General features: G+C 49.5%; 1 protein-coding gene across 4 annotated transcripts in view; it reads right to left on the bottom strand.

Annotated features, from left to right (window-relative positions):
• Positions 1-4,087: 4,087 nt before the first annotated feature.
• Positions 4,088-25,230, bottom strand: part of MYH10 (myosin heavy chain 10) — a gene marked incomplete at its 5' end in the record, with an annotated part of 131,402 nt that continues 110,259 nt past the window's right edge. For all 4 annotated transcript variants that reach the window (XM_079724672.1, XM_079724673.1, XM_079724674.1 and 1 more), the window contains 16 exons: positions 4,088-4,743; positions 5,499-5,671; positions 7,030-7,138; positions 8,462-8,670; positions 8,740-8,863; positions 9,762-9,850; positions 10,211-10,339; positions 14,763-14,924; positions 15,971-16,183; positions 17,761-17,973; positions 18,256-18,504; positions 18,846-18,998; positions 20,185-20,289; positions 21,408-21,614; positions 22,205-22,349; positions 24,804-25,016. In XM_079724672.1, the coding sequence (XP_079580798.1) occupies positions 4,599-4,743; positions 5,499-5,671; positions 7,030-7,138; positions 8,462-8,670; positions 8,740-8,863; positions 9,762-9,850; positions 10,211-10,339; positions 14,763-14,924; positions 15,971-16,183; positions 17,761-17,973; positions 18,256-18,504; positions 18,846-18,998; positions 20,185-20,289; positions 21,408-21,614; positions 22,205-22,349; positions 24,804-25,016 (2,638 nt within the window). In that variant the 3' untranslated portion in view covers positions 4,088-4,598. The remainder of the gene's footprint in view (positions 4,744-5,498; positions 5,672-7,029; positions 7,139-8,461; positions 8,671-8,739; positions 8,864-9,761; positions 9,851-10,210; positions 10,340-14,762; positions 14,925-15,970; positions 16,184-17,760; positions 17,974-18,255; positions 18,505-18,845; positions 18,999-20,184; positions 20,290-21,407; positions 21,615-22,204; positions 22,350-24,803; positions 25,017-25,230) is intronic.

The raw sequence follows: 25,230 nt of genomic DNA, 5'->3' as shown, positions 1-25,230 counted from the left end.
GATTTTCTTTCACTGCCCCAGTTGGCCTAAAGACTTGTGCTGAGTAGTTCTGAGAGTTGACCAAGTAGCACAAAGCAGGGGGCTCCCTGACCTGCCAGATGACTGGGCTGAGTCATACTTGGGGAAATTTTAAAATGCAGATTTCCCCAGGTTCCACCCCAGCACCGGCCTAGTGAGGAGAGTTCTGTATTTCATGGACTCTCAAACGCCAGCAATTATAAGACACACCTTTATTTTGTAAACCAGTAAGAAAAATGTGCCAGCTGGAACTATGAAAACGCCTATCGTTTAGACTTTGTATTTATTGAAAGTCTAAAAGACTTCTTTATGCAGACTTTCATCATATCACACTTAATTCATACACAAAAAGGAAAATGTGAGAGATACTCCTAAAACTTCATTGTGATTCCAGTGTTCTGAACTGCACTTTGACCCAGAGTTGTCCTTGTCCATTTTTCCCAAGCCGTGTCTTCCTCTACACTGTGGTGAGTGCTGGTGCTACAGAACTTCTGAAAAGCATATTCTACTGCTGACTCCGGAATTTTACTCAAAACTGCTGATACTCATTCTACAAGACCTGGGCTTTATTGACCTTATCAGCAGTCAGACAACCACATGACAGCTGCCACCTCCTGAAAGTTATTATGAGATGCATGAGCTTACACATGTGAGAAGAGGAGCATCTTAGCTTCCTTTGAAGGAGCCAGTGCTCTGCTTGGATGTCTCAGTCAGACCCAGTGTTTAATAGTCTGATTATGTCACGTTACATCTTGAATAAGGCTTCATGACACCCAGTTAGCGGGGACGGATTCCATTATTGGCGACTTTGAAAAAAATAAACAGACCTCACTGCTGTCATTCATCAAACACAAATTTGTAGTCTTGGTGTTAGGGGTGAAGGATGTGTTCATACTTCGTGCATATGGTATGGAGGCACTTTTTTTTTTTTTTTTTTTTTTTTTTTTTTTGCGGTATGCGGGCCTCTCACTGTTGTGGCCTCTCCCGTTGCGGAGCACAGGCTCCGGACGCGCAGGCCCAGCGGCCATGGCTCACGGGCACAGCCGCTCTGTGGCACGTGGGATCTTCCTGGACCGGGGCACGAACCCGTGTCCCCTGCATCAGCAGGCGAACTCTCAACCACTGCGCCACCAGGGAAGCCCGACCGTAGGTACTTTAATTACAGTTAATGTTGTCTTCGGAAACTGGCATCATGTCATTATACCTTTATAGTGTTTCATATTAGATTTCTGAAAAGAATTGTATGATTTGCTAGATTCCCGAATGATAGGTGGCTAACACGAGGAAGTAGACTGCCTGGCTGGTCCTGACCGTGCACAGGACGTAGCATTCTTGCAAATGCTCAGCCTTTGGGAAAGCTCTTGGTGAAGATCTTGTCCCTCCCAGAGCGACTGGGAAGCTTTTGTGGATGGGGACTCGCCTCGGGTCTCAGCCACGGGCTTCACCCAGGCCTGCCTGAACTAGGGGGAGCGGAGCCATGTCTCCATTTTCTAAAGATTCCAGCCTATGGCCTGCTGTGACTTGATTTTTTGTTTTTGTTTTTAGGGGCAGGGCAGGAAATGGTGGTTCCTAGCGTCAGACAACTGTGAGCTCTTTTTCCACAGTCTTGACAGACATGTCTATTGTCATAGCAACGTTGGCGTCAGGAGGAAGGGGCCATGGGTCAGTGATACCCAGAGCCATAGGGAGGGCCGGTTGTAAGAAATCAGTCTTCCAGCTCATTTCATCTTCATTGAGGTTTCCGGGGATGGGGAAGATTGGTGACAGAAGGAAATGTGATGGGGCACTCGTCTTTCTGATATCAGAATACCCAGGACAGTCAGGCTAGGAACAGATGTGTTATCCATACCAAAGTAATTTAAAAGAATTTCCTAGAATGTCTGCATTAAAAAGAGCAGCAACTATGGTGTGGCAAGGGCAGACAGAGCATTTAAAATGTACGTGACAGAGTTAAAACCCCAGGAGAGCTCATCTAAACTTCATTTCCACAAAAGGCTAAGGCTTTCCCACGTCTTGCCTGAGCCCTTCCTCACGATGGACCATACACCTGTGGGATGGGAGCTGGCCTGTTGCTTTGTCTTTGACACGCAGAGCCTGGCTCCCATCAGCTATCTTCCTTGTGCTTTAAATGCCCCGCAAATGTTTCACGAACTACCTTAGGCTATGATGGTGGTGGTCTGTTTAGTGAAGAAAGGTCCTTGCTAGTTAGCATCTTTTTGGAATCATGGATTGGAATCTGTTCATGTAGATTATATGTTTCTCCTGATGGGCTGAGTAGTTGGGAAACAGTGTGACATTAACACCGGTTAAACCAGCCAGCAGGGAAGGATTCTTTTTGAGAAAAACAAGCCTCTGAATTCCACAAACCCCTGGACTGAGATATTGAATACAGGGGTGAGAACACACCTGAGACACGGTAAGTGCAACTCACCTTTTTTTCCCTATGGTAGTGACACAGGAGAAAGGGAGCACTTTTGCCCATTTTTCACATCCCCACAACTGCCAAGCAGCCTAGGTATATATATAGTTCAGACCACCAGAACCAGCCTAAGCTGAGCATATCATGGAAAACCCCCCAGCATTCTCTACATGCTTGTGTTCCCCTAGTATTTCTCTCTGGCCTGTCCTAACTGGCTCACAGGTGCCCTTGGAGCTCGTTGCTGAATCTTCCCAAAAGCATGTTTAATGTGCATCCTGCCTGGAAATGTAGTCTGAAATGTCTCGGACCTCTTAATCCAGTAATGAGCTTCACTGGTTGGTGACCGGAAACCCTCCTCAAGGCTTCATCCTGCAGCCCTGGATTGCTCCCTTCTCCATTAACAGCTGGGGCTCCAGCAGCCCTTTCCTTCCTGATGCAGCTACACACGGAGGCCGTCGGTGAGAACAGGATCTGTCGCCAAGATTGCCCAGAGAATTAGCCCGTCGTCCGACAGTTTCTGCGAGTGCAGTGCCCTCAGATAAAAGCAGCCTGGCTGTCAGCATTTAAACTCTCTGTAGCTTCCAACCTCCAATCAGACCACAGGTGGGAAATCGTGAACAGAAGGTGAGAAAACAGATTTCACATTCACATGATTATTGTTTATTGAGGTCTGTTTATTCTCAACGGGTGCTTTTTCCTCCAAGTAAATAGAGCAGGCGTAAATATCTATAATGAATAAATTTATTGTCTTACAAAAATCATTGTCTAGAAATATGGGAATACAAGAAAAGATATTTGCAGTCAGGTGTCTGGTGGTCAACAGCCAGTACAATTCATAAAGGGGAAAAATCAAAGATTCCAAACCCACATGACAAATTCTTCCTAACAGATGTTAAAGCTTTTAACCCAAAAGGTTTGTGTTTTCAAGCATGTTGCAGAGGATCAAGGATTTATAATTAACACTGATTCATTGTCACTGAATGTTTATAATACCACTTTGACTAGAGAGGTACATGATATATGAAGCACAGTCAAAACTTAATACATTAGATTGTTACAGAGGCAAATAATATATTTAACATTGTCTTAGTACTGTAGTGTCTAAGGCACTTTCTGTAATGTCAGTTTGATTAACTATCAACCAAAAACAGAATGCTAAATGTTCACTGTAACACTGTCCCAAGGGGGAGGGGAAAGGAGAAATCAAAAAGGAGTCACATCCACTGGCATGTCAACATTCAGGCAGGTGGCATCTCTTCTCGAGGTTCTGTCAACCTCACCAACAAACTTGGAACAAGTCTCGGACACAAAACCAATATTCCCATTTTGGGCTCAAAGCAGCGACTGAATTTGCAAGGTCAGCATGAGAGCCTGGCTGGCGAGGGAGGGTATCCCCCGAGCTTCTGCTCCGGGGCCTCAGGAGGCCCTCCTGAAGCCACTGTGATGGCTGCCCCTGGGGCCTCAGCTGGGTGGTGTTCGCTGTTCTTCCTATGCACAGACCGGGCCGAGGACAGTTCACGTGAAGAGATGGGGGCACACCACGACTCGAGGGAGGTGGGCATGGCCACCCCCCCACGGATACCGCTTCCCCCCATCCAACCCACCCCTCCTAATCTCTCCAAAGCCCCTTTCACAGTTTGCTCACTGAAATAGTGTTGATCATTATTTGAAGGAAATGAGAGCTACAAGTGCAGTTTAGGTTCCACAACGTTCTAAGAGACTTGACGTGGCGGAGGAGGCAGGGGCCACATGAACACAGAACTAAGGTTAAGGTAGCTGTCCGTACGACAGAGCATGCAGAGCGACTGGGCAGCAACCCCGGGGCTGCCCCAGCGACCGGCAACGGGGTCTAGAGTTCGTTTGAAAAAGGGTTCTCTTCTTAACATGTATTATAAAATGGTCTCTTGATGGATATATGGAAAATAGACGCAATGGTGAGACGATCTGTTTAATATGTGTAGGTTTTGTGTATATATATATAAAAAGGGGAGCAACTGTACCTAAATCTGAAGCAGGAGACAGTTGTGCAGGCTGCAAGTCCTTAAGACACAGTTGATCTCTCAGGAAGGAGTCGTGCGGTTCGCCAGTCCCCCAGATCTGCCGGGGCGCTGGGTGACTTCCTGCATGTCCCTCGGTATCGCCTCCCCCGGCTTCCTCGGATCTACTCAGACTGGGGTGGCTGCGTCTCATTGACGTCACTGGTCTTACTTTCTGTGTCGTCATCCGACAGCTCCAGGGAAGCGCCCTCGATGTGCAGCTGGCGCCGGCCAGATCGGCTGGCAGAGAAGCTGATCGGGCCTCCTCGCCTGGAGAGCAAAGAAAGCGTGTGGGCACGACCGCAACAGCACGTGGCTGGCAAGTCGTTCAACCACCTGATGACTCAACCTCCTTGTGGGCAGATCAGGAACGGCTCCGTGCTTTCCCACCTCCCCCACACCCGCCTGCAGAACATCGTCCTGGGAGGGCCCCGGAGCCCTGGGGGTGGCTGGACTCAATCCCCTGCTCTGTGATGGACACACTGAGGAAAGCGCCACCTGCTCACCATGGGCCAGCCTCTCCCCAAAGGGTGGAGAATAAATGCTCTATTTTAGGCTTTGTGGGCCACCTAAGGTCTCTGTTGCACACTCTTGTCTTTTTACAGCCTTTATAAATGTAAACACCATTCTTAGCTCCCTGGCTGTACAGGAGAGCAGGGCACAGACAGGATCTGGCCCATAGGCCACGGTTTGCCAACACCTGTGCTAAGCTGTCCTTCTGGGGGAGAAAAGGTGTAGCCTTGGCTCCCCGTGTTCCGCCCTCACCCGGGACGCGGACAGACACCTGGGCTGGCCCTCAAGCCTCGAGCCGTGTATTCACACAGCCCACTAGGAAACGAGGAGCAAATGAGTGCGCCTGTTGCTCCTCCATCCTCAAGGACTACTGGCGGTCAGGGATCCTGAACGGGTAAACAGGCAAGAACGAAGAGCTGGATAGGAGCCTGAGAAACCACTGCACCCGGAGCCCATGGACGCAGCTGTTCGCAGGCTCTGGGTGCGACCTCACGGAGGCCCGGGGCGCTCACCTCAGCCGGTTCTTCAGCGTGCTGACCTCGCGGCTCAGGCCCTCGTTGGCCTCGGTGGCGTCATCCAGTTCCCGCTGGAGTTTGCGCCGAGACGCGTTGGCACGTGTGGCTTCTTCCTCTGCCTCCTCCAGCTGCCGTTTGAGCTGCTTCATCCTGGCGTTGGCCTTCTCCATCTCGGGGAAGTTACAAGAACCAAGTCACACCAAACCGGTGAATCCAAATTCGGCATCGCTGCATCCTGAGTGTGTCAGCATAGGCCTCTGCCCTGCCAGCCACGCGAGTGCACACACGAGTGTACCCACACACACGACAGGCATATACATGTGTGAGTGTGCTGACACAAATGAGACTGGGGCCTGGCCCAAGGCCTTTTGACCAGCCTGCCGTTCTCAGTAAAACCATGTCTGTGCAGCAAATTATGCTAAAGGAAACTTAAAAAAACCCCGCTTTTCATCCCTGAGTTTTCTGCAGGAAAATGACGGTCTAATAGTCTAGTATCTTCACATGAGTGCCCTATGGGACTGTGAAAGGGAAGGGCTAGTCCTGCAAGACGCAGAAGAGCCAATGGTGTGGACAGTCTCCAACCCCAGGAGATGCTCCATTCATTTTACACCTCTTTTCAACACGTGTGTGTTGACGTTCCATTTGATTCAAGTACAAAGCCACTCTGGAAGACCTGACAGGAGAACTCAGCCTGCCCACTGGATCCCTCACTCCTGAACCACAGAGACTGGCCAGTGCCCTGCGGGTCCAGCTCACACCCACCCAGAACTGCCCTCGGTGTTGCTAGGCCCTGAGCGTGGGGCCGGGCTGGGTGCCCAACTGGAGCAGGGGAGGGGGATCTGGGCCAGAGGCAGTGGAGCCTCAGCTCCAGCCACGGCGGCAGGTCTCAGAGAGGACCGAGAGCCAGAGGAGGACACAGCCCCCACCCAGGTTTTAGCCAGTGCAGACCTGACCACAGTCCAAAGCCCTATCAGCACATGCCCTTGGCACTGAGAAAAGACGCCTGGACGCAGACAAGGAGGACCACTCGGGTTCCATAGGCGGTACATTTGCTTTCTCTTCCCTTTCCATTCAACACCTCCTGTATCCACCCCTCCATCCAGCATATTCACTGACTGCCAGCTGTGCCCAGAACTATTCTAGGCATTCAAGAGATGACAGTGGGTGAAACAGGCAGAAATCTCTGCACTCATGTAGCGTCCATTCTAGTGGTAACTTTAAGGTCAGTCCAGGCCTCACACTTCAAGCCTTCCTGACGCACTCTCGCCCACCCCTTGCCTGTATCTGGGGCACTTGGGACTCACGGGGCAGGGCCAGGTCCTAATCACCTCTGTATTCCCAGCACCCGGGAGTGAGTGGCAGGAACAAGGAACAGCACATGTTTGTTGAAACGTTAGAATTAAGAGTTTCAAATAGCTCTTCCTCATTCAGCTAGTCAAATGGTAACATGGCTGGTTTTGCATCCATCTCCTTGCTACAGCATTTAGAGTGGAAGATGTGTTCCCCCTACCCTGCCTTCTGCCCTTACCTGTTCTTTATACTGATCGGCATGGCGGCGTTCATCCTCAACCTGCATGAAGATTTCCTTTAGCTTCTTCTCGGTACGACGGACTAGTTTGTTGGCGGCTGCTCTTTCCCTACGAAAATGAAAATGATCAACACGTTAGTCTTCGCAATTCTTGAAATGAAGATTTTTTTTAAGTCCTTTTCTCTGGAAGATGGCATTTGTTAGAGTGCTTTCCGGGACCTCTGTATCATCGTGATCAATGTGGCCCAGAAACTTTTCCTTTCTTGTCAAACTATGGATTGCCTTTAATGTATTCTAACGCTTGACAGGTAGAAAAACTGCATTATTCCTCCACACAGATGTTAATCACTTTATTTAGTGATCTACCAAAGATCAAATGTTACATACAAGCTACCTGTCACTTATTTGAGTGTAGAGTTTTTGAAGACAAAAACCTTAGTTGGTTACTCTAATCCCCTAACTTTTCAGCCTGGAAAACAAAACAAAGACTCAATTTATTAGGCGATGGTTTCAATTTAAAAGTTACTGACTACGTACGAAGATGCTAGAGCAGCTGACACTGAAACAACGCCCCCATCCCTCCACGCTTCACGTAGGAGTCAAAGCACCATGTTTCTAGACAGGCCTCCACTGTCCCACATGAAGCAAGAGGTAGCTTATTTGGAGGACTCCACTGAAAACAGAACAAGTTCTTTTGTTCCTCCACAAATGTTATGCAAAAAGGATAGTGATGGAGTCAGCTGAAAGGGCGAGTCATGTTAATTACAGCCAACAGCAAACAAACCCTTAACTGTTAGAATTGAGTGCAGGGGCAAGTCTGGGATGCCGGTTGCAGAGGATGTCAGGCTCTGAGCACAGACCCTGCATTTCTGGGCCCCAAGCTCCCCGACAGGAGGGTGAGCTGAAGGGCTGCTCCAGCTCTGGCAGTCTGGGATTTCTCTTCTAACAGATTCGTAAATGCCTCCCAAAAGCTGTACTGTGCAACTCCTCAGGAGTTTCGGAACGGTTTACGACAACAGAATGGAAACCATTGAGCAGTCCCTTCCTCAGGGAGAAAAAAGCTTGTATTTTTGTCATACTGCATTTCTTCTCTGCCAACAAATAGTAGCATTTCACGTGATGCCACCAACTCGGGCAATCAACTGCGGGTAGAGATGTAAACTACGGCACCAGGAGGTCACGGGGCACAGTGTGATGAGCCCTCAGCTGAGTCCGGGAAGAGCTGGCAGGTGAGCCCAGCACACCCTGAGGGCTCACACCACCTTCTCTCTGGTTACACGTGTTCTTGTCATTCTTCCCCTGCCAAGGGAGCTCCCATGGGACAAGGGGCATGTCTGTGTCATCTCTGACTCACAGGCTAAACCTGGACCTGGTCTGTAGCAGAGACACTGTAAAAACCTTTCTTTGGTTTACAGCAGCAAAAACCTCTTACTTGGCCTCCTGCTCAAGCTGCTCCTCCAACTGCCCGATCTTGGCTTCCAGGGCTGAGATGGTGGCCTTGAACTTGGACTTGACAGCACCCTCCAGCTCCTGCAGCTTGGCCTTCAGCTCCTTGTTCTGCCGCTCCAGCTGCTGGCGCGCGTTGTCGCTCTTCTGGGCGGCGCTGCGCTCGGCCGCCAGCTCTGCGTTCAGTGTGTCCACCTGGAGAGGAGGTGGGTCAGTCGTGTGGGGATGGCGCGGCCCTCCCTGGGGCGGCCGCCACGTGCCCACCTGCAGCGTGGTCTTGCGGAAGCGGTCGTTGAGCAGCTCCATGTTGCTCTGCTCCTCTTCAAGCTCCTCCTCCAGCTGCGCTATCCGTGCCTCCAGACGCCGCTTCTCATCCAGCAGTGCAGACCTGCCAGGCGAGGAGGCGACAGCTCAGGACGGGTCTCCACTGCACGGGAAGCTCCCAGAGGGCGCCTCCACCCACCCTGCTGCTGGAAGCCGAGCAGCACTGTTGACTTTTCTCTTTCCTCTGTTCCCACCCCCAATCCGCCATGCCTAGCTGGTTACGCTTCCAAACACACCACCCACTTCTCTCCATCCCCAGGCCTACCACCCAGGCCAGGCCCCATCATCTCTCGTCTGGACCGGTGTGTAGCCTTCCAGCTGACCGCCCTGCTGCCTTCTCCAGCTCTTCTCGGCAGCCAGTGTCAGCTTTAAAAGTGCAAAAACATCCTGGCATTCCCTAGCTTTTCTAGTGCACTGAGATCAAATGCCAGGTCCAAATGATGGCGTGCTAGAAAATGACCATGATGAATACTCAGTACAGTAATTAAATGGAGAAAGCAACCTCTTAATTGGAAAAAAAAAAAAAAAAAAAAAAAAGACTTTTAATGAAAAACGCATCCAGGGTAAGGTAAGTCTAAGGAATGTGCTTGTCAAACCTAATGAATCTGAAAGTGAGAACTTGCATTGCAAGGCTGTGCACCCTATGGAAACCAGGTTGGTTCTGAATGTCTTTCCTGCACACCTATGTGGGCATGACTGGCACAGGGAGGTGCGACCTGCCGGGGTTGTGCAGCCAGCCAGGGGCGGAGGCAGCCCGGAGGCTCAGCATCTCGTGCTCATCTTTCCAGACTTTGAACAGATGAGCAAACCAACTACTGACTCCTAGATGCCAGACGACCCCCATGGCTGTCTCAGTGCCACGGGCATGCCCCAGGGGAATGGGCCCAGTGCCCATGAAGACGGGGGGCCCACCACTGATTGTGAGATGCCCGCCCCTTCCCACCTGCTGCCAGGAGACTCACTTGCCAGAGGCGCTGTTGGCGATCTCATCCGCCAGCTCATCTCTCTCCTGCTCGGCGTGTCGGCGGGCTCGCTCAGATGAGGCAAGTTCCTGAATAAGTTCAGACCGTGATTGAAGCTCTGGCTGTTAACAGTTTCCTCAAGTGTGAAATCCGACAGTGCCTGTAGCTGCTGCCACCTTGCTCAAGGCACTAAGTGTGCCTCAAATTGCAGTCAGATTTGAGAAATTACCCATCAACTTCTCTGACGTTAGCCACGTAGAACAGTGTCAAAGTATGACCACTTTGTTTGCCCAACTGAAGCAGTAAGATGGTCCAGTACCATATTAAACATGAAGAGTGAAATTACACTAGGCTACAAAGACACTAAAATATATTTATCTGGTCTTAGAGAAATTTCAAGGGCAGGTATTTTTTTTTAAACAAATGGATGAATAAGTAAACAAACAAACCTCCTGCAGTTGAAGGATTTCTGCTTCCAGACTCTTCAGTTTCTTTTCACTCTCTTTGGACTGAGCAAAAATCTCATCCCGGGACGCACGAGCTTCTTCTAATTCACGTTGGTAGTCCTTCATCTGAGCCTAAGATTCAATAGGAAGAAAGTTTTGGGGTAGTGTCCATTCTTAGTTTTTAAACATATGATATTTTTCTCCAGATTATAATATATATGCATTTATTATAAATATAAAAGTATGTGGAAGTGACAGAATAAGAAAACATTCAGGCCAATATCCCTTATGAATACAGATGTTAAACATCCTCAACAAAATAGTAACCAATTGAATCCATCAACATATTAAAAGAATTATACATTGTGTATATTTATATACCATTATATCCCACCATCCAAGTGGGATTTATCTGAGGAATGCAATGTTGATTTGATATCCAAAAAATGAATTAACTATATGATCATCTCAATAAATGCAGAAGAAGCATTTGACAAAATCTAACACCTTTTCAATATAAAAACGCTCAATAAACTGAAGGAAACTCTGATAAAGGGCATCAGTGAAAAACTAACAGCTAATATACTTAATGGTCAAAGACTGAATGCCTTCCTCTAAGATAAGCAACGAGACAGGGATGCCTGACTTCGCCCCTTCTGTATAGCACTGTAATGGAGATTCTAGTCAAAGCAGTTAGGCCAAGACAAAGAAAGAAAAGACATTCAGATTGGAAAAGAAGAAGTAAAACTAGCTCAGTTTGCAGACGATATAACCTTATATATTGAAAATCTTAAGGAATCCACTAAAAAACGATTAGAACTAATAAACGAGTTCAGTGAGGCTGCAGCATACAGGATCGATACATAGTCAGCTCTCCATATCTGTGAGTTCCACATCCGTGGATTCAACCAGCAGTGGATCAAAAATACTCGGGAAAAAATTCTCAGAAAGTTCCTAAAAGCAAAACTTGAATTTGCCACATGGGCAGCTATTTATATATCGTTCACCTTGTATTAGGTAGTATTATAAGTAATCGAGACGATTTAAAGTATACAAGAGGATATGCATAGGTTATATGCAAATAATACACCATTTTAGCAGGGTACTTAGGGAGGGAAGGAGAGACCTTTTTTTCTTGCCCCCCCCACTTTTTTTGGCTGTGCTGCACGGCATGTGGGATCTTAGTTCCCTGACCAGGGATCGAACCTGTGCCCCCTGCAGTGGAAGCGCGGATGCCAGGGAAATCCCAATACACCATTTTACATCAGGGACTTGAGCATCTGAGGATTTTGGTATCCATGGAGTAGGGGGGTCCTGGAACCAATCCCCCTTGGATACCAAAGGACAGCTGTACAAAAATCAATTATATTTCTATATACTAACTATAAACATTCTAAATATTAACAAAGCAATTACACTTAGCATCAAAAAGGATAAAATTTAGCTGAAGTTTAAGACTTGTACACCAGAAACTATAAAGCATCGTTGAAAAAAAATTAATAGCAAAATGAGTGGAATGATAGCAATGTACTGTTAAGATGGCAATACTCTCCAAGTTGATCTTCCAAGTCAACACAATATAAGAATCCAAGTGGGGGGCTTTGGGGGTTGGGGGGGAGGCAGAAATTGACAAGTTGATCCTAAATGGAATTGCAAGGAACCCAGAATACAGTCATGAAAAGGAAGAACAAAGTTGGAGAAGTCACACTTTCCAACCACAAAACCTGCAGAGCTACAGTAATCAAGACTGTGTAGTACTGGTGGAAGGACAGACATAGAGATCAATGGAATTAGGACTGAGAGTCCAGAAATAAACACAAGTCTATGGTCAGCTGATTTTTGACAAGAGTGCCAAGGCAATTCAAGGGGGGAAAGACTAGTCTTTTTAACAAGTGGTGCTGGGACAACTGGATATTCATATCCAAAAGAATGAAATTGGGTTCATGTAGGAAACCATATAACAAAAATTAACTCAAAATGGATTTAGAAAAAGAGCTAAAAAATATAAAACTCTTAGGAGAAAACACAGGACTAAATCTTCAGGACCTTGAATCAGGCAGTGGTTTCACAGACATAACAAAAACAGAAGAAACAAAAGAAAAGATAAATTGGATTCCATCAAAATTAAAAACTTTTGTGCTGTAAACAATACCATTGAGGGAGTGAATAGATCATCTAGACAATGAAAGAAAATATTTGGAAACTGTATATCTCCTACGAAACATCCAGAATATATACAGAAATGTTACAACTCAATTACTGAAGACAACTCAAAAGCTTAGCAGAGGACTGAAAGACATTTTTTCCCACATATGATATTGGCCAATAAGCACAAGTAAAGCTTTTCAACATCATTTGTCATTAGGGAAATGCACATCAAAACCACAATGAGGGGGCTTCCCTGGTGGCGCAGTGGTTGAGAGTCCGCCTGCCGATGCAGGGGACACGGGTTCGTGCCCCGGTCTGGGAAGATCCCACATGCCGCAGAGCGGCTAGGCCCGTGAGCCATGGCCACTGAGCCTGTGCTCCGCAAGGGGAGAGGCCACAACAGTGAGAGGCCCGCCTACCACACACACACACAAAAAAAACCACAATGAGGGACTTTGCTTGTGGTGCAGTGGTTAAGAATCCGCCTGCCACTGCAGGGGACACGGGTTTGAGCCCTGGTCCGGGAAGACCCCACATGCTGCAGAGCAACTAAGCCCGTGTGCCCCAACTACTGAGCCTGCGCTCTAGAGCCCACGAGCCACAACTACTGAAGCCCACGTGCCTAGAGCCTGTGCTCCACAACAGAGAAGGCACCGCAATGAGAAGCCTGTGCACCGCAACGAAGAGTAGCCCCCGCTCGCCGCAACTAGAGAAAGCCCGTGTGCAGCAACGAGGACCCAACACAGCCAAATGTAAATAAATAAATTTATATTAAAAAAACCCCACAATGAGATACCACTTCATACCCACTGGGATGGCTATAATTAAAAGATGGACACTAGCAACTGTTGGTGAGGATGTAGAGAAACTGGAATCCTCATACATAGCTGGTAGGAATGTAAAATGTCGCTGTGGAAAGACCGGGCAGTTCCTCAAAGTTAAACAGAATTACCGTATAACCTAGCAATTCCATTCCTAGGTATATACCCAAGAAAACTGAAAACACACATCCACACAAATATATGTGAATGTTCATGATAGCAGCAGTATTCATAGTAGCTAAAAAGTCAAAATAACTCAATTGCCAACTAATGAATGAATAAAAAAAAATATGGTATGTCCAAACAATGGAATATTATTTGGTAATAAAAAGGAATGAAGTACTTATTTATGCTACAACATGGTGAACCTTGAAAACATGCTAAGTGAAAGAAGCTGGTCACAAAAAGCCATATTGTAGGATTCCATTTATATGACATGTCCAGCATAGGCAAATCTATGAATATTCTAAAAAACAGCAAAAACACTTTAAATGGGTAAATTGAATGTTGTGTGAATTATATCTCCATAAAGCTGTTAAAGTCACAGTAATATAATTTATATTCTTTGTAATTAGCTGGTCAAAGTAAAAACCTTTGTATTTAGCTTTTTAAAAAAGTGTAAGGAAGCAAATAAGTGACTCATAAATCTATTATCCAGAGATGATTTTTCCTTCTAAACTTTGTTTCTAAGTGTGTGTATCTACATGTCTATATATAGAAGTTTACACACATGTGTGCTGAGTTACAAACTAAACTGCCCTCCCTACACTGTATCTTCCTGTGTCACTGCATACATATCCCCATCATTTGAATGGCTGGCAGTCCACCTACATTTAGGTTATTTCCATTTTTGCCATCATAAATAACACTTCAGCTACGATCTTTGTATGTAAGTACTTCTCCTCGTATTTATATTTTGTTAGAATAAATTTTCAAGATGCGGAATCACCAAGGTCAAAGGAATGGAAACTTTCTAAAGCTTCTGTCCTAACAAACTTCCCTCCAGGGAAGTTGTGCCTACTTATATGAAAGGGCCCCATCACATCCTGCCAATACCGTGAGTTACTACAGAAATCACTTTTTGTCACTGTGATAGTGAAAACCGGCACACCATCTGGGTAGCAAAAGTGATGATTCAATGAGACGGAAAGGCTCACTAAAGCTCACGGCGCTAGCGCAGGGAAGTCGACACTACTCTCCTCTCGGTGGCTCTGTGGCTGCATGTTTAGTTGAGCATCAGAGGCTGTTCAGAGCCGCAAAAGCTTGTCCCCGGTGGTTGCCCCCCCGCCCCCCGCTGGTGACTCCACCCCGATCAGTCCAAGTGGGGCAAACTCTGGCCCACTGTAGACACTGGAGCTACACACGTGCCATCTTTGTGGCCTGTGGCCCCAACCCACAGCCGAGGCTGACGGCTGCACTGTGCTCTCTGCAGGGGTGACCTGGCAACCCTGAGCCTGCGGGCAAGATGGCAGGCTGGGTGCTGCCCAGAGCCCTTCTCCCCAGCTTCACGGGCCATGTTGCGCTTGATCTAAGTAGGGCCAGATGGCACCTACCACCACCAAAGACTGACGGCTGGCCGCACTTACCTGAAGTTTGCGGAGCTGCTTGATCACTTCATCCCTAGCTTTGTTTGCAGCCTCGATTTGAGCTTCCAGGTCCTTCAGGTCTATTTCCATTTTCTTCTTTGAAGCGACAGCAAGGGCCCGCTGTTTCCGCTCATCCTCCAGCTCAGCCTCCAGCTCCCGCACCTAATGGACCGCATTGGGTTACGTCTGCTCAGACCCAGGTGCCCGCACAGAGAACCGGCACAGGAGGGCTCGGGTTACTCTGGAAAGGTGCTGCCTGCCACTGGGCAGTTATTACTATTATTAGCAGTTAATTTGTACAGAGAGGTCTTTAACCACCACCACTGGTACAAACCATTTCCACTGACCACAGCAAAGGCACGTAAGGAGGCAGAGCTCATGGTCTTGGTGATGCAACGAGACTGGCCCACGTGCCCAGAGCAGAGGTCTCGGGCCAGCACCCCACGGGCAAGCCAGCCAGGATGCAGACCCTCCAGCCCCCGTCGGGCCTTCAGGTGACACACCCTGCTAAGTCCATTCTGAATTCCTGACCCACAGAAACTCAGTTAATGCATGTTGTTTTAAGTCACTAAGTTTGAGGTAATTTGTTATCTAGCAGTAAATGACTAATAAAATAAGTATTAGTGGACTGCAACTAACAAAGGAAGATTAAATATATCTCAGATCCAAGACTTGATACCATGAACTCCAAGGGACTGAGTTATTAATTTTTTAATTAATTTTTAAAGTAAACTTTTGAACTAGAAGTTTAATAGGCACTCAGGAAAGTATATAAATCATAAGTGCCCAAGCAACTTCTTAAAATTAAAAAAATGTAAATACCTAGAGGTTTCCCTTTAAAGAGTGGCTTAATGAGGACGTGTGATCTGACCTTCAGAATACTCTGAATCACCTTGTCAGGTACATACTGATTCTTCCCTTTATCGATACTCATGAGACTCACAGAACTTGAACCTGACTACATATCCCTGGGGATTCCACTAAGAGCTTTTCAATGGATATCCTGGCTTGTAAGTAGCAGTGGTATTATCTGAGAAATAGGAAATCAAAACCAGTTGTATTACATTTTAAAGAATAAAATTATCAAATGGCCAAATAAATTTCCTCCAGCTGATATGTTCCAATGTGAATGAATAAGATATTGACCCAAAACTGGGCTTTGAGGACAAACCAGTTCCTGTTCCGGGGGCCACTCTTCCAGGACCTACCTGTTTAATGAGTAGCCGCTTCTTTTCCTCGTTCTGCTCATCTCTGGTCTGCAAGTCCCTCTCGAACTGGGCCTTCATGGCCTGCATGTTGACCTCCAGGCGAAGCTTGGCGTCTTCTGTAGCCTGAAGCTCATCTTCCAGCTCTTCCAGCTGGGTCCTCATTTCCTCCACCTGCTGCTCTAGGGCCCGTTTGGATTTTTCAAGTTCATGAACCTAGACCACAGGAAGCACAGGGAGGGGATGACCCTTGGTGGAGGTACAAGCAAGGACAGCAGTTCCTGTTTTATAGGCACCCCACCCCCATATAATCCTCCCCTCCCACTGCAGCTACACTAGTCCTCGTTTCAGAGCGCGCCATCTGAATGACAGGCCTGATTTCTTTATTCACGTGTGCTCTAGAGTTGATCATTACTCTCCCATGACCTTGAAGCCGAGAGATCTTTAAAAGCCATGAACAACAAAAAGAGCATGGTGTCGGGGGAATTGCCTGTTGACTGGCCATTGGCCTGAGGTCTGTGTCTAACATAGTACATCCCTCTTGCTGTGGAAAAGGTCATTTGTATTGAAAATGCACATGTGGAGACTTACATACTAGGTGTGTGAGGCCCACAAAGCAGGGTACAGTGAAAAAGAGGTTTGACCTTTCTCTGCACAAAGATCCCCACCGCACACGTTTACTAAGTTCTCGGTGCCAAGCGCTGTGCTGGGTGCTCCCCCCTTCACGTCCCCTCTGACCCTGGAGACAGTCCTCAGGCAGGCGTGCGCAGGTGCTATTATTATGTGTGCCTTTGGGGTTCACTGCCATGTTGTCAGTTCTCACGCGGGCAGGAGAAGCCTTACAGCGTGAGGAGGGCCTGTGTCTCTTAGTGTCCGGCACTTCACGGGCACACAGGAAACGCTTGTGGAATGAATGTGGGACTGTCGTTTGTTCTAAAGAAAACTAATATGGAACAAGAAAATGGAATCAGTGGTGGAATTCTCTCTCTACATTTTACTATGTAATCCTGGCCATTTCTACTCTAGGAGGCCTCTTCTTGTCCACGGGGCCGGTCCCCAGGCTGTAGGAGACTCAGCAGGAAGGTAGGACAGTCCTTCCTCCCTTATGATGTGGCCAGAGAGTCCGTGTCCCAGGAAAATGAGCTTTTATCTTTAGAGAGGACTTTATGCATTTCAGAGCACGGCTGCAGCAGCTTCATGAAATAGGCAAGTATCACGTCCATTTGACAGAAGAGGAAACTTAGGCTTAGACAGGTTAAATGGGAGCTTGGGGGAGACTCAAGCCCCGAACCTGTTCTGACCCCCAGGCCTGGGTCCCCATCACTATCCTCAACACCTCGTACACTAGGGGAGGGGGGTAGGGTAAATAAAAATCACAGCAGCTCTTGGGGAAGGCGTGTGCAGTGGGAGGACAAGGGCGTCCCACCTGGCTCCCCTCCAGCTTCCCCACTCGGTGCAGGAGACAGATCCCACTACCCTCAATCTGAGGGGACTTCAGGTACTTGCGTTTGATAACCACCTGAGACTCAGGAACAGAGAAACCCTTCATTTAAAGGACCCCTGCCAGGATGCAGCTTAGGGCGGGGAGGGCCCGTGAAAGCGACAAGAACTCCCTGCCTGGCTTTGGCACAGGTAACCAAGAACAGACTGCAGAAAACCTGATGGCTTATCCTGGAGTCTTTAACCCCCTAATTATATACAGGCCAAGGCACTCCTAGTCCGCTTCACTGTAGGGCTGGGCCTTCCCAGAGTCGCCTGCCTGCCCCGAAGGCACCGGTCCCCAGGACACTCACGTTCTTGCCCACGTCGTCCTTGGAGCTCATCAGGTCCTCCATATCTGCCCGCAGCTGCTTATTCTGGCGCTCAGACTCTTCCTTGGCCTCCAGGGCCTCCTCAAGGGCACGGGCCAGGGACAGGGCTTTGGTTTCCTTCTCTCTGGCCTCTGCTTCGGCCCGGTCTCGCTCTTCTGCGTAGCGGGCAGAGATGTTCTTCTCTTCTGCTAACAGCTACACGGGATGGCGTTGGGAAACAGTAAAAATCGATTTCAAAAGCAACAGAGACTCCTCTCATTTGCTACGTGCCTGAATTATTGCTAAGAATATCAGGGGTGTTCTCCTGTTTCCTTCTTTATGCTGGTCTGCTTTTTCCAATTTTGCTATAAATATATATTGCTCTTAAATAAGAAAGGATTATTTTAAGCCGAAATGACAAAGGCGAGGGCTTTGCCAGGAGGAAACACATGTGGCGCTGGCCCTGGAGCCCAGGGGTGGGGAGCACTGGGCACCCACCTGATCGAACTTCTTCTGCTTCTTCTCCAAGTTGGAGACGATCTGGCGCTGGTGGTCCAGGTCCACCAGCAGGTCATCGAGCTCCTGCTGCAGGCGGTTCTTGGTTTTCTCCAGCTTGTCGTAGGCCAGGGCCTTCTCCTCCAGGCGCTGGCTCAGTGCTTCCACGTCTTTAAGGAGCTTCTTCTTGGCTTCTTCCAAACTTTCAATTGTCCCCAGGTCATCATCTACTTTCTTCTTGGTATCTGTCAACTGAAGGAAAAAAGATCACTATTAAAGAACTCAACTGGATTTCACACTTGAGGAATAAAGATAAAACTTCTTTTCCATATTTTGTCAGAAGAAATAATATAAAGCAATACTATGTGTTTCTGAGCAAATGAATCTTAGACCATAAATTTCTTCGCTAGTCATCTATAAAAGGATGACTGGATTGGAATTTACATAGTTGACACAGTCCGAGGGTCTTTACCTTGCTTCCAACAAGACCCAATTAACTGTCCCAAATGGAGCTGAAACCACCCAGCAGGGCAGGGACATCAGCTGCTAAACACACACGCTGAGGCCACAGCGCCCCGAGTGGATGCACGCACCTGGGCCTGCAGGGCCAGCACCTGCTTTTCCAGGTTCTTCCTGGCCTCTTCCTCCTCCTCCTGCTGCTCCTGGAGGCTGTTCTTCTCCTCCTCCAGCTGCCGGATCCGACTGCTCAGGTTCAGTTTTTGGCGTGTCTCTTCCTGAAGAAGCTCCTGTTTATTTTTATAAACGGTCAGTACTTAGATTATGGTAATCACCCAAACCACAATGCCTCTGTTAAAAAAAACAGAGTCTCAGTGTGTGAGAAATACCCAGTGATATTAACAAACAAGTGATTTTAAAACACACCTGATCATTTAACAAGTGCCCTTAATACAATATTGCTTTAAAGTTGTTCACGGGGGAATCCCCTGGCGGTCCAATGGTTAGGACTCCGCGCTTTCACTGCCGAGGGCACGGGTTCAATCCCTGGTCGGGGAACCAAGATTCCCGTAAGCCGTGCAGTGTAGCCAAAAAACCAAAAACAACCTTGTTCACAAGCAATGGCAGCGTCACCCCCCCCCAGGGTCCCAGGCCAGGGACCTGCGAGCTTCCCTTTCCCACATCTTTTATCACTCCTGGAATCCTTTCCTGTTTCTCTCAGGTCAGCGTTAATGAACAAAAGCCATGAGAAAATGTTTAAAATGGCCAGCAGTGCACGAATGTGTAACAGGACCGCCGCCTGGTGAACCGCACCCCAGGCAGTGCCCGGCCAGACAGCAAGAGCCGCCTCCCAGGCACCCACATGCCTGCCAGACACAGGAACCACAGGCTCTAGATATGAACTCAAAGGTGAGTTCCTGAGCATCAGGGCTGGTTTTGGTGCAAGATGGTTGAAAATAAACGTAGAGCAGAATGGCTTCCCTGGTGGCGCAGTGGTTAAGAATCTGCCTGCCCATGCAGGGGACACGGGTTCGTTCAAGCCCTGGTCCGGGAAGATCCCACATGCAGCGGAGCAACAAAGCCCGTGCGCCACAACTACTGAGCCTGCACTCTAGAGCCTGCAAGCCACAACTACTGAGCCTGTGCTCTAGAGCCCGGGAGACAACTACTGAGGCCCGTGCGCCTAGAGCCCGTGCTCCGCAACAAGGGAAGCCACCGCAATGAGAAGCCCGCGCACCGCAACAAAGAGAAGCCCCCGCTCACCGCAACTAGAGAAAGCCCGCATGCAGCAACGAGGACCCAACTCGGCCAAAAATAAATAAATAAAATAAATAAATTTATATAAAGAAAAAAAAAGTAGAGCAGAAAATCAGAAAGAGGTGATAAGAGGGCAGTTCTGGGAATAGCATGTTTCACCAACTTACAGATCACAGAAACAGCAGAGTTACCATTAACACTCCACTCCCGGGGGAATACCTGTGTGTCCTGGAGTTGAGACTCAAGACCAGCTGCGTCCTTGGCAACCTTAATACCCTTTTTCTCTGCTTCTTCTAGAAGAGTTGAGACATTATCCAATTCATTCTGCAAGGAGGAGTGAAAGGTTATGACTCACTTCAGCAGTAGGCAGAGGGAAAAGAGTGGTGGTTCTGGACCCTAAATGCACACAAAGCGAGCATATCGCGGGGAGGAGGGGTCAGTCTCAGCTAAGGAGGGCTCACCACCGAGAGTCTCCCGCCCCCGTGAGCCGGCCCTGAGCCAGCCACCGCAGACAGCCTCCACCTACCGCCCGGACAGGGAGGCTTAGGACGGCAGAGCCCACACGTGGAGGGCGTTCTCCTAACTGGCTTGCTATCTTGTTTTTCAGCATCAAGAGACAAAACTTATACCAAATCCTCTGAACGAATGGCTGCTGTCCTATGTGAGGAGGCTCAAGGTCAGCAGGTGTTTTATTTTAACCCTTTTCCACACGAAGATGCACTATCCATGTGCTGGGGGGAGGTGGGTAGGGGGCGCAAGTATAATTCATTTTCTTAGAGAACTTGAAAACTTTATCACACAGATTCAAAGAAGTTTAAATTCTAAGAGTCACAGCCCACCCTTCTTTTTAAGCTGAAAGAAAATCTGGCATGATATATTTATCATGAATATGTAGCTATTTCTTATGGTCAGATTTTATGAATAATGTGGTAAAAACATTTTTTTCTTTTTCGTGTTTAATTAACGATAGCTCTAAAATACCACCCCCCCCAGAAACCCCCATGGCGTAAGACCGTCTGTGTTTTTTTGTGGGGACAGTGGGTCGTAGACAAAAGGGACAGGAGTCGCCCTTCGTTCTAGTCTGTCCTCTAGTCACGTGAGCAAAGGGAAGGCACACGGAGGACGTTTCTACACTTGAAACTCAAGCTGATGACGTTTGTCCTTCCTCATGTTAGCCCTTCAGAGATCCCCCCACTCCATCAGTCTCGGCAGCAGTGGGGCGGGGAGGGCTGTGGACTGAGCAGAGCCCAGAGGCAGGCGAGCTTCTCACGTCCTCGTCCACCAGACTCACCCGGGGGGCGCTGTGAGCTTCAAGTGGGAGAACAACACAAGGAGCTTTATGTGGACCTGGGGCAGCCCGGGCGCCCCCAATGTCAGGACCCTCCGCTCCCCACCCTGCCAGACGCTGGGGGCGACGTCCAGGAAAGGCTTTCCAGGCCTACCTGTAACTTATTCGCTTTCTCGGCCAGTTCCACCCTGAGTCTGTCTCCTTCCGAGACCTTGGCGTGGAGCTCCTGGACCTGGGCGTCCAGCTTCTTCCTCTTGTGCTCAGACTCGGCCTTGACCTGCTGCAGCACCTTCACCTCGCACGCCAGCTCCTTGTTGTCTGTCTCCAGGCCCTGCTTGTTCTTCTCCAGATTTGCCTTGAACTAGGAGAGAGAAGGGAAGAACCGTCCACTAGCAGTTTTACAACAGAGGACGCAAAGGGCGCGGCTTTGGTGTCTGGAGAACCGTGCCGACACGGGGTGAGGCTGAAGTCAACATCTGTTGCATAAATGAAGGAAGACACCTGCTGTTCTCGGAGTGTGAAGACTTCTGTGGGTGGAGCACCCCTGTACACACCGCTCAGGGCAGCAGATACAGTGTGGGGGGCGCTGGCAGCAGTGCGGGGAGCCAGCACGTGAGAGGTGGAGGCGGGAACGATGAAGCAAGGGCAACGACGTGTGCGGTGCCCGAGACAGACTGGAGGCGGGAGGGACGGGGGGCGGGAGCGGCAGAGCACCGGGAACACCTGAGGGGCCTGGCGGCTTCCAGGCAGCAGGTGGGCGAGACCAGGACTTCCAGCTGCTGAAGCTTTAGAGCTCAGTCATCAGGAGAAAGAGGGCTATCAGCGAGAGGAATATGCGATTTGAAAATGAAATCAAGGGCGCCTGGCTCTCCCAGGCCAGCACTGTGCTCTCAGCAAGCGGCCGCTGCGGGGGCATCTGGCCCCCAGCACTGCCCACCGACACGCCCCTACCCTCTTCGCCTGCTCCAGCTGCTCCGAAAGCTCCTCCAGGGCGGTCGCGTGTCTCTGCCTCATGTCCTGGATCTGAGCCTCGTGGTTCTTCGTTTCCTCCTCAAGAGCCTTCTTCAGCTCTGCCACTTCTTGTTCACGTTTGGTACTAGAGAAACATAATTTTAGAGGAAGAAGCTCAGAATTAGTTGAATGACTAAATCAAATGCACATTTTTAAAGTTCTGCTTTTGTTTGAAACATGACATGGATTCCAGGAGGCTGGCGTGTCTGTTACTATGGCAGCGGGAAACCTTCCAGAACCAGCATGACCCCCATTCCACATGCGACTTACAGTCGAGACGTGGTGTAACGTCCCTAAGGGTCTTCGGATGTTCGGGGCAGCCTGGGTGTATCACAGGCCAGGCACTGCTTAACACAAGATGCCAAAATGCCTGCCACGGCACCAGCAGGCGTTTCAATAAAACCGGAACAGGGTAAATCCCCAAAAGGGTTGGTAAAGGCTCATCAGGCAGGACACTGCACCCCGACAAAAGTGGGCCTGAGCACCACCTTTAATTTAAGCACACAGCTTAATACTGAAACCAGTTAAGGTAAATACCACCCCTGCTGAGAGCTGCCGTAACACCGAGAGCTTACAGAGCAGTCACTTTCCAATCTCCTGAAGCACAGCTCTGGCAAACGTGCTCTAAAACCCGTAGCCAGTTAGAACAGTGACGTATGTGCCGATTGCTGTGTGGGCGCACTTTCCTCTCTTTACAAGGAAGCGAAATCTAGGGGCTGCGACCAGCTGCGGCAAAGAGAAAAGGCACCCAGGTGGCTGCTAGCTGCGTGGTGGCAGGTCACCAAAGGGAGCCACCAGAGTCGCGGTGGTGCAGCCTGGCTCGGCCACACGTTCACTGGAGGTGAAAGGCGTGCGGGGGTCTGGCCTTGTCCTCTGCAAGCTTCCGTGCAGAGGAAGGGATGGATGCTGGAGGTGGAGGAGGGGCACGAGCATCCAAGCATCAGCCCAAGACAGACTGCATCGAGGTTACTTCAGTTCACCCCCCATCTACCAGACGGCAACACCATTTCCCCTGACACATCGGAACTGCAGGCCATCCGACCCCTTCACCAGCAGAAGCAGGGAGTGCTGTGTTGGAGCACATCTACGGTTTTAACAAATATGCACATACTGGACTTCCCTGGCGGTCCACTGGTTAAGACTCCGTGCTTCCAATGCAAGGAGGGTGGGTCTGATCCCTGGTTGGGGAACTAAGATCCTGAAAGCCGTGCAGTGTGGCAAAAAAAAAAAAAAAAAAAAAAAAAAGCGTGTATCATTGGTACTTTTTTGTTTTTTTTAAACAGGAGTTGAAGGGAAGAAGTGAGCAGAACCTTTTTTTCTATCCTGGTTGAAAGCCCAGCTGAGAAAGGCTATTTCAACCAAGTCTAATCATTAGACTGTGGGTTCCAACCCACAGTTTAGTGGTTTCCAGATATTTAAAAAGCAGGTATTTTAAAGACAAGGCCAGGACTTAAAACTGCTAAAAGCAGAGCTGCTCTATGGAGGCGGGTAGGAGCCTCTAGCCCCACCGGCTCAGGTGGCTCTGCGGGGACACACCCTCCCATTGCTGTGAGGCCCTGCGTGTTCACGGGCAAAGTCCCTGGCACGTTGTCAGGCTCACCTCCTCCGTTTCTTCAGCACTGAGCGCTCCGGACACCCACCGTCTGACCTCAGCCTGACGGCTCAGCACGGCTTCTCTCCAGGCCCAGCACCTGACGGGCACACGCCCCTACCCAGCTGCCTCTGTAAATGACCCCTGCTGCCCTCGCCTTACTGCAGGCTTTCCCGTAGCCCCCTTCTCAGGGGCAGGCTCCCCCTCCCACCACTCACAGCCTGGGACAGGTGGCAGGGGTGTGGGGGGGTGTGCGTGTGCAAGCATGTGCACAGCCAGGTCTACCCGCCAAGGCAGCCTGGGGATTCCTGGGCTGGCCTCACGTGCCCGGCAGCTTGGGTCTTGAGGAGGAAGGAGCCGGTCAGGAGGAGGCCAGCAAGGGCCTCAGGCAGCCCACCTGCTCACCGCTAGTTGCGCGCGCTCTCCCGGGACTTCCCGTGAGTCGTGGCTGGCTGCGCTCGTCACTTTCCTCTTGCCTACGCTCGGCGGCTGGCCCATCTGTTACGTGGGTACCTGCGCTCACCTGTCCTTTTGTCTTTGTGGACACAGGCCTCCTTCTCGTCTGTTTCCTCACCACTGTTCATCAGACCAATTGCTGCAGCCAGCAGATGCCCAAACACCCCCATCTCCTCCTGTTTCTGTGTCTGTCCCCTCTATAGCCCTCTGGTCCCTGTGCCCCCCTTACTTGGTTCAGGTGTAACTCTCCCTCCAGCCCCGTGTGCGTACCTGGGGCTTTTCTGATCACACCTCCCTCTGCGCACCTGGCTGTGGTGCATCCACCCACCCTGTGCTTTCTACTTACAGGCCGGTTGGTTTCTAACCACCGAGATTTTGTTACTGTTCCACGTGCCACTGTTTCCAGGAGGGAGAGAGGATGCTCGAAGTGACAGCATACAGGAAAACACCCCACTCCCCGAGGACGAGCATCTCTGCCCTGCGCCCACTTACCGCAGTTCCTGCTGAGCTGCCGTGGTGTCCAGCGTGTCCTCAAGCTCTGTCTTCAGAGCTTCCAGCTCCTCACTCAAGTCCCTCTTCTGCTTTTCCGCCTTGTTCCGCGAAGCCTTCTCGGATTCAAAGTCTTCCTGCAGCTCAGCAAGCTGGGCTTGCAGCTCTCGCACGACTTTAAGCGCGTTGTTCTTGTGCAGCGTCTCGTCGTCACCCCTGCGGAGACACCCGGGCACGGGAAGCGCTCAGAGCCGGCGCTCGGGGACTCTTCCCACAAGGAGACCCTGAGACACCACCCCCCACCCACGGCCCACGGCTTGGAGGCCCAGAGCTGGTATCAGGACGGAGTCTGGGGTCCTGTCCAAAGAGCTAATAAAGTTCTCCGTGAAAAGGTAGGACCATCTCACTTTAATGATTATAATATTTAAAA

Source organism: Hyperoodon ampullatus, assembly GCF_949752795.1.
Source record: "Hyperoodon ampullatus genome assembly, chromosome: 19".
NCBI lineage: Eukaryota > Metazoa > Chordata > Mammalia > Artiodactyla > Ziphiidae > Hyperoodon > Hyperoodon ampullatus.
This window is presented reverse-complemented; position numbering and strand designations above follow the sequence as displayed.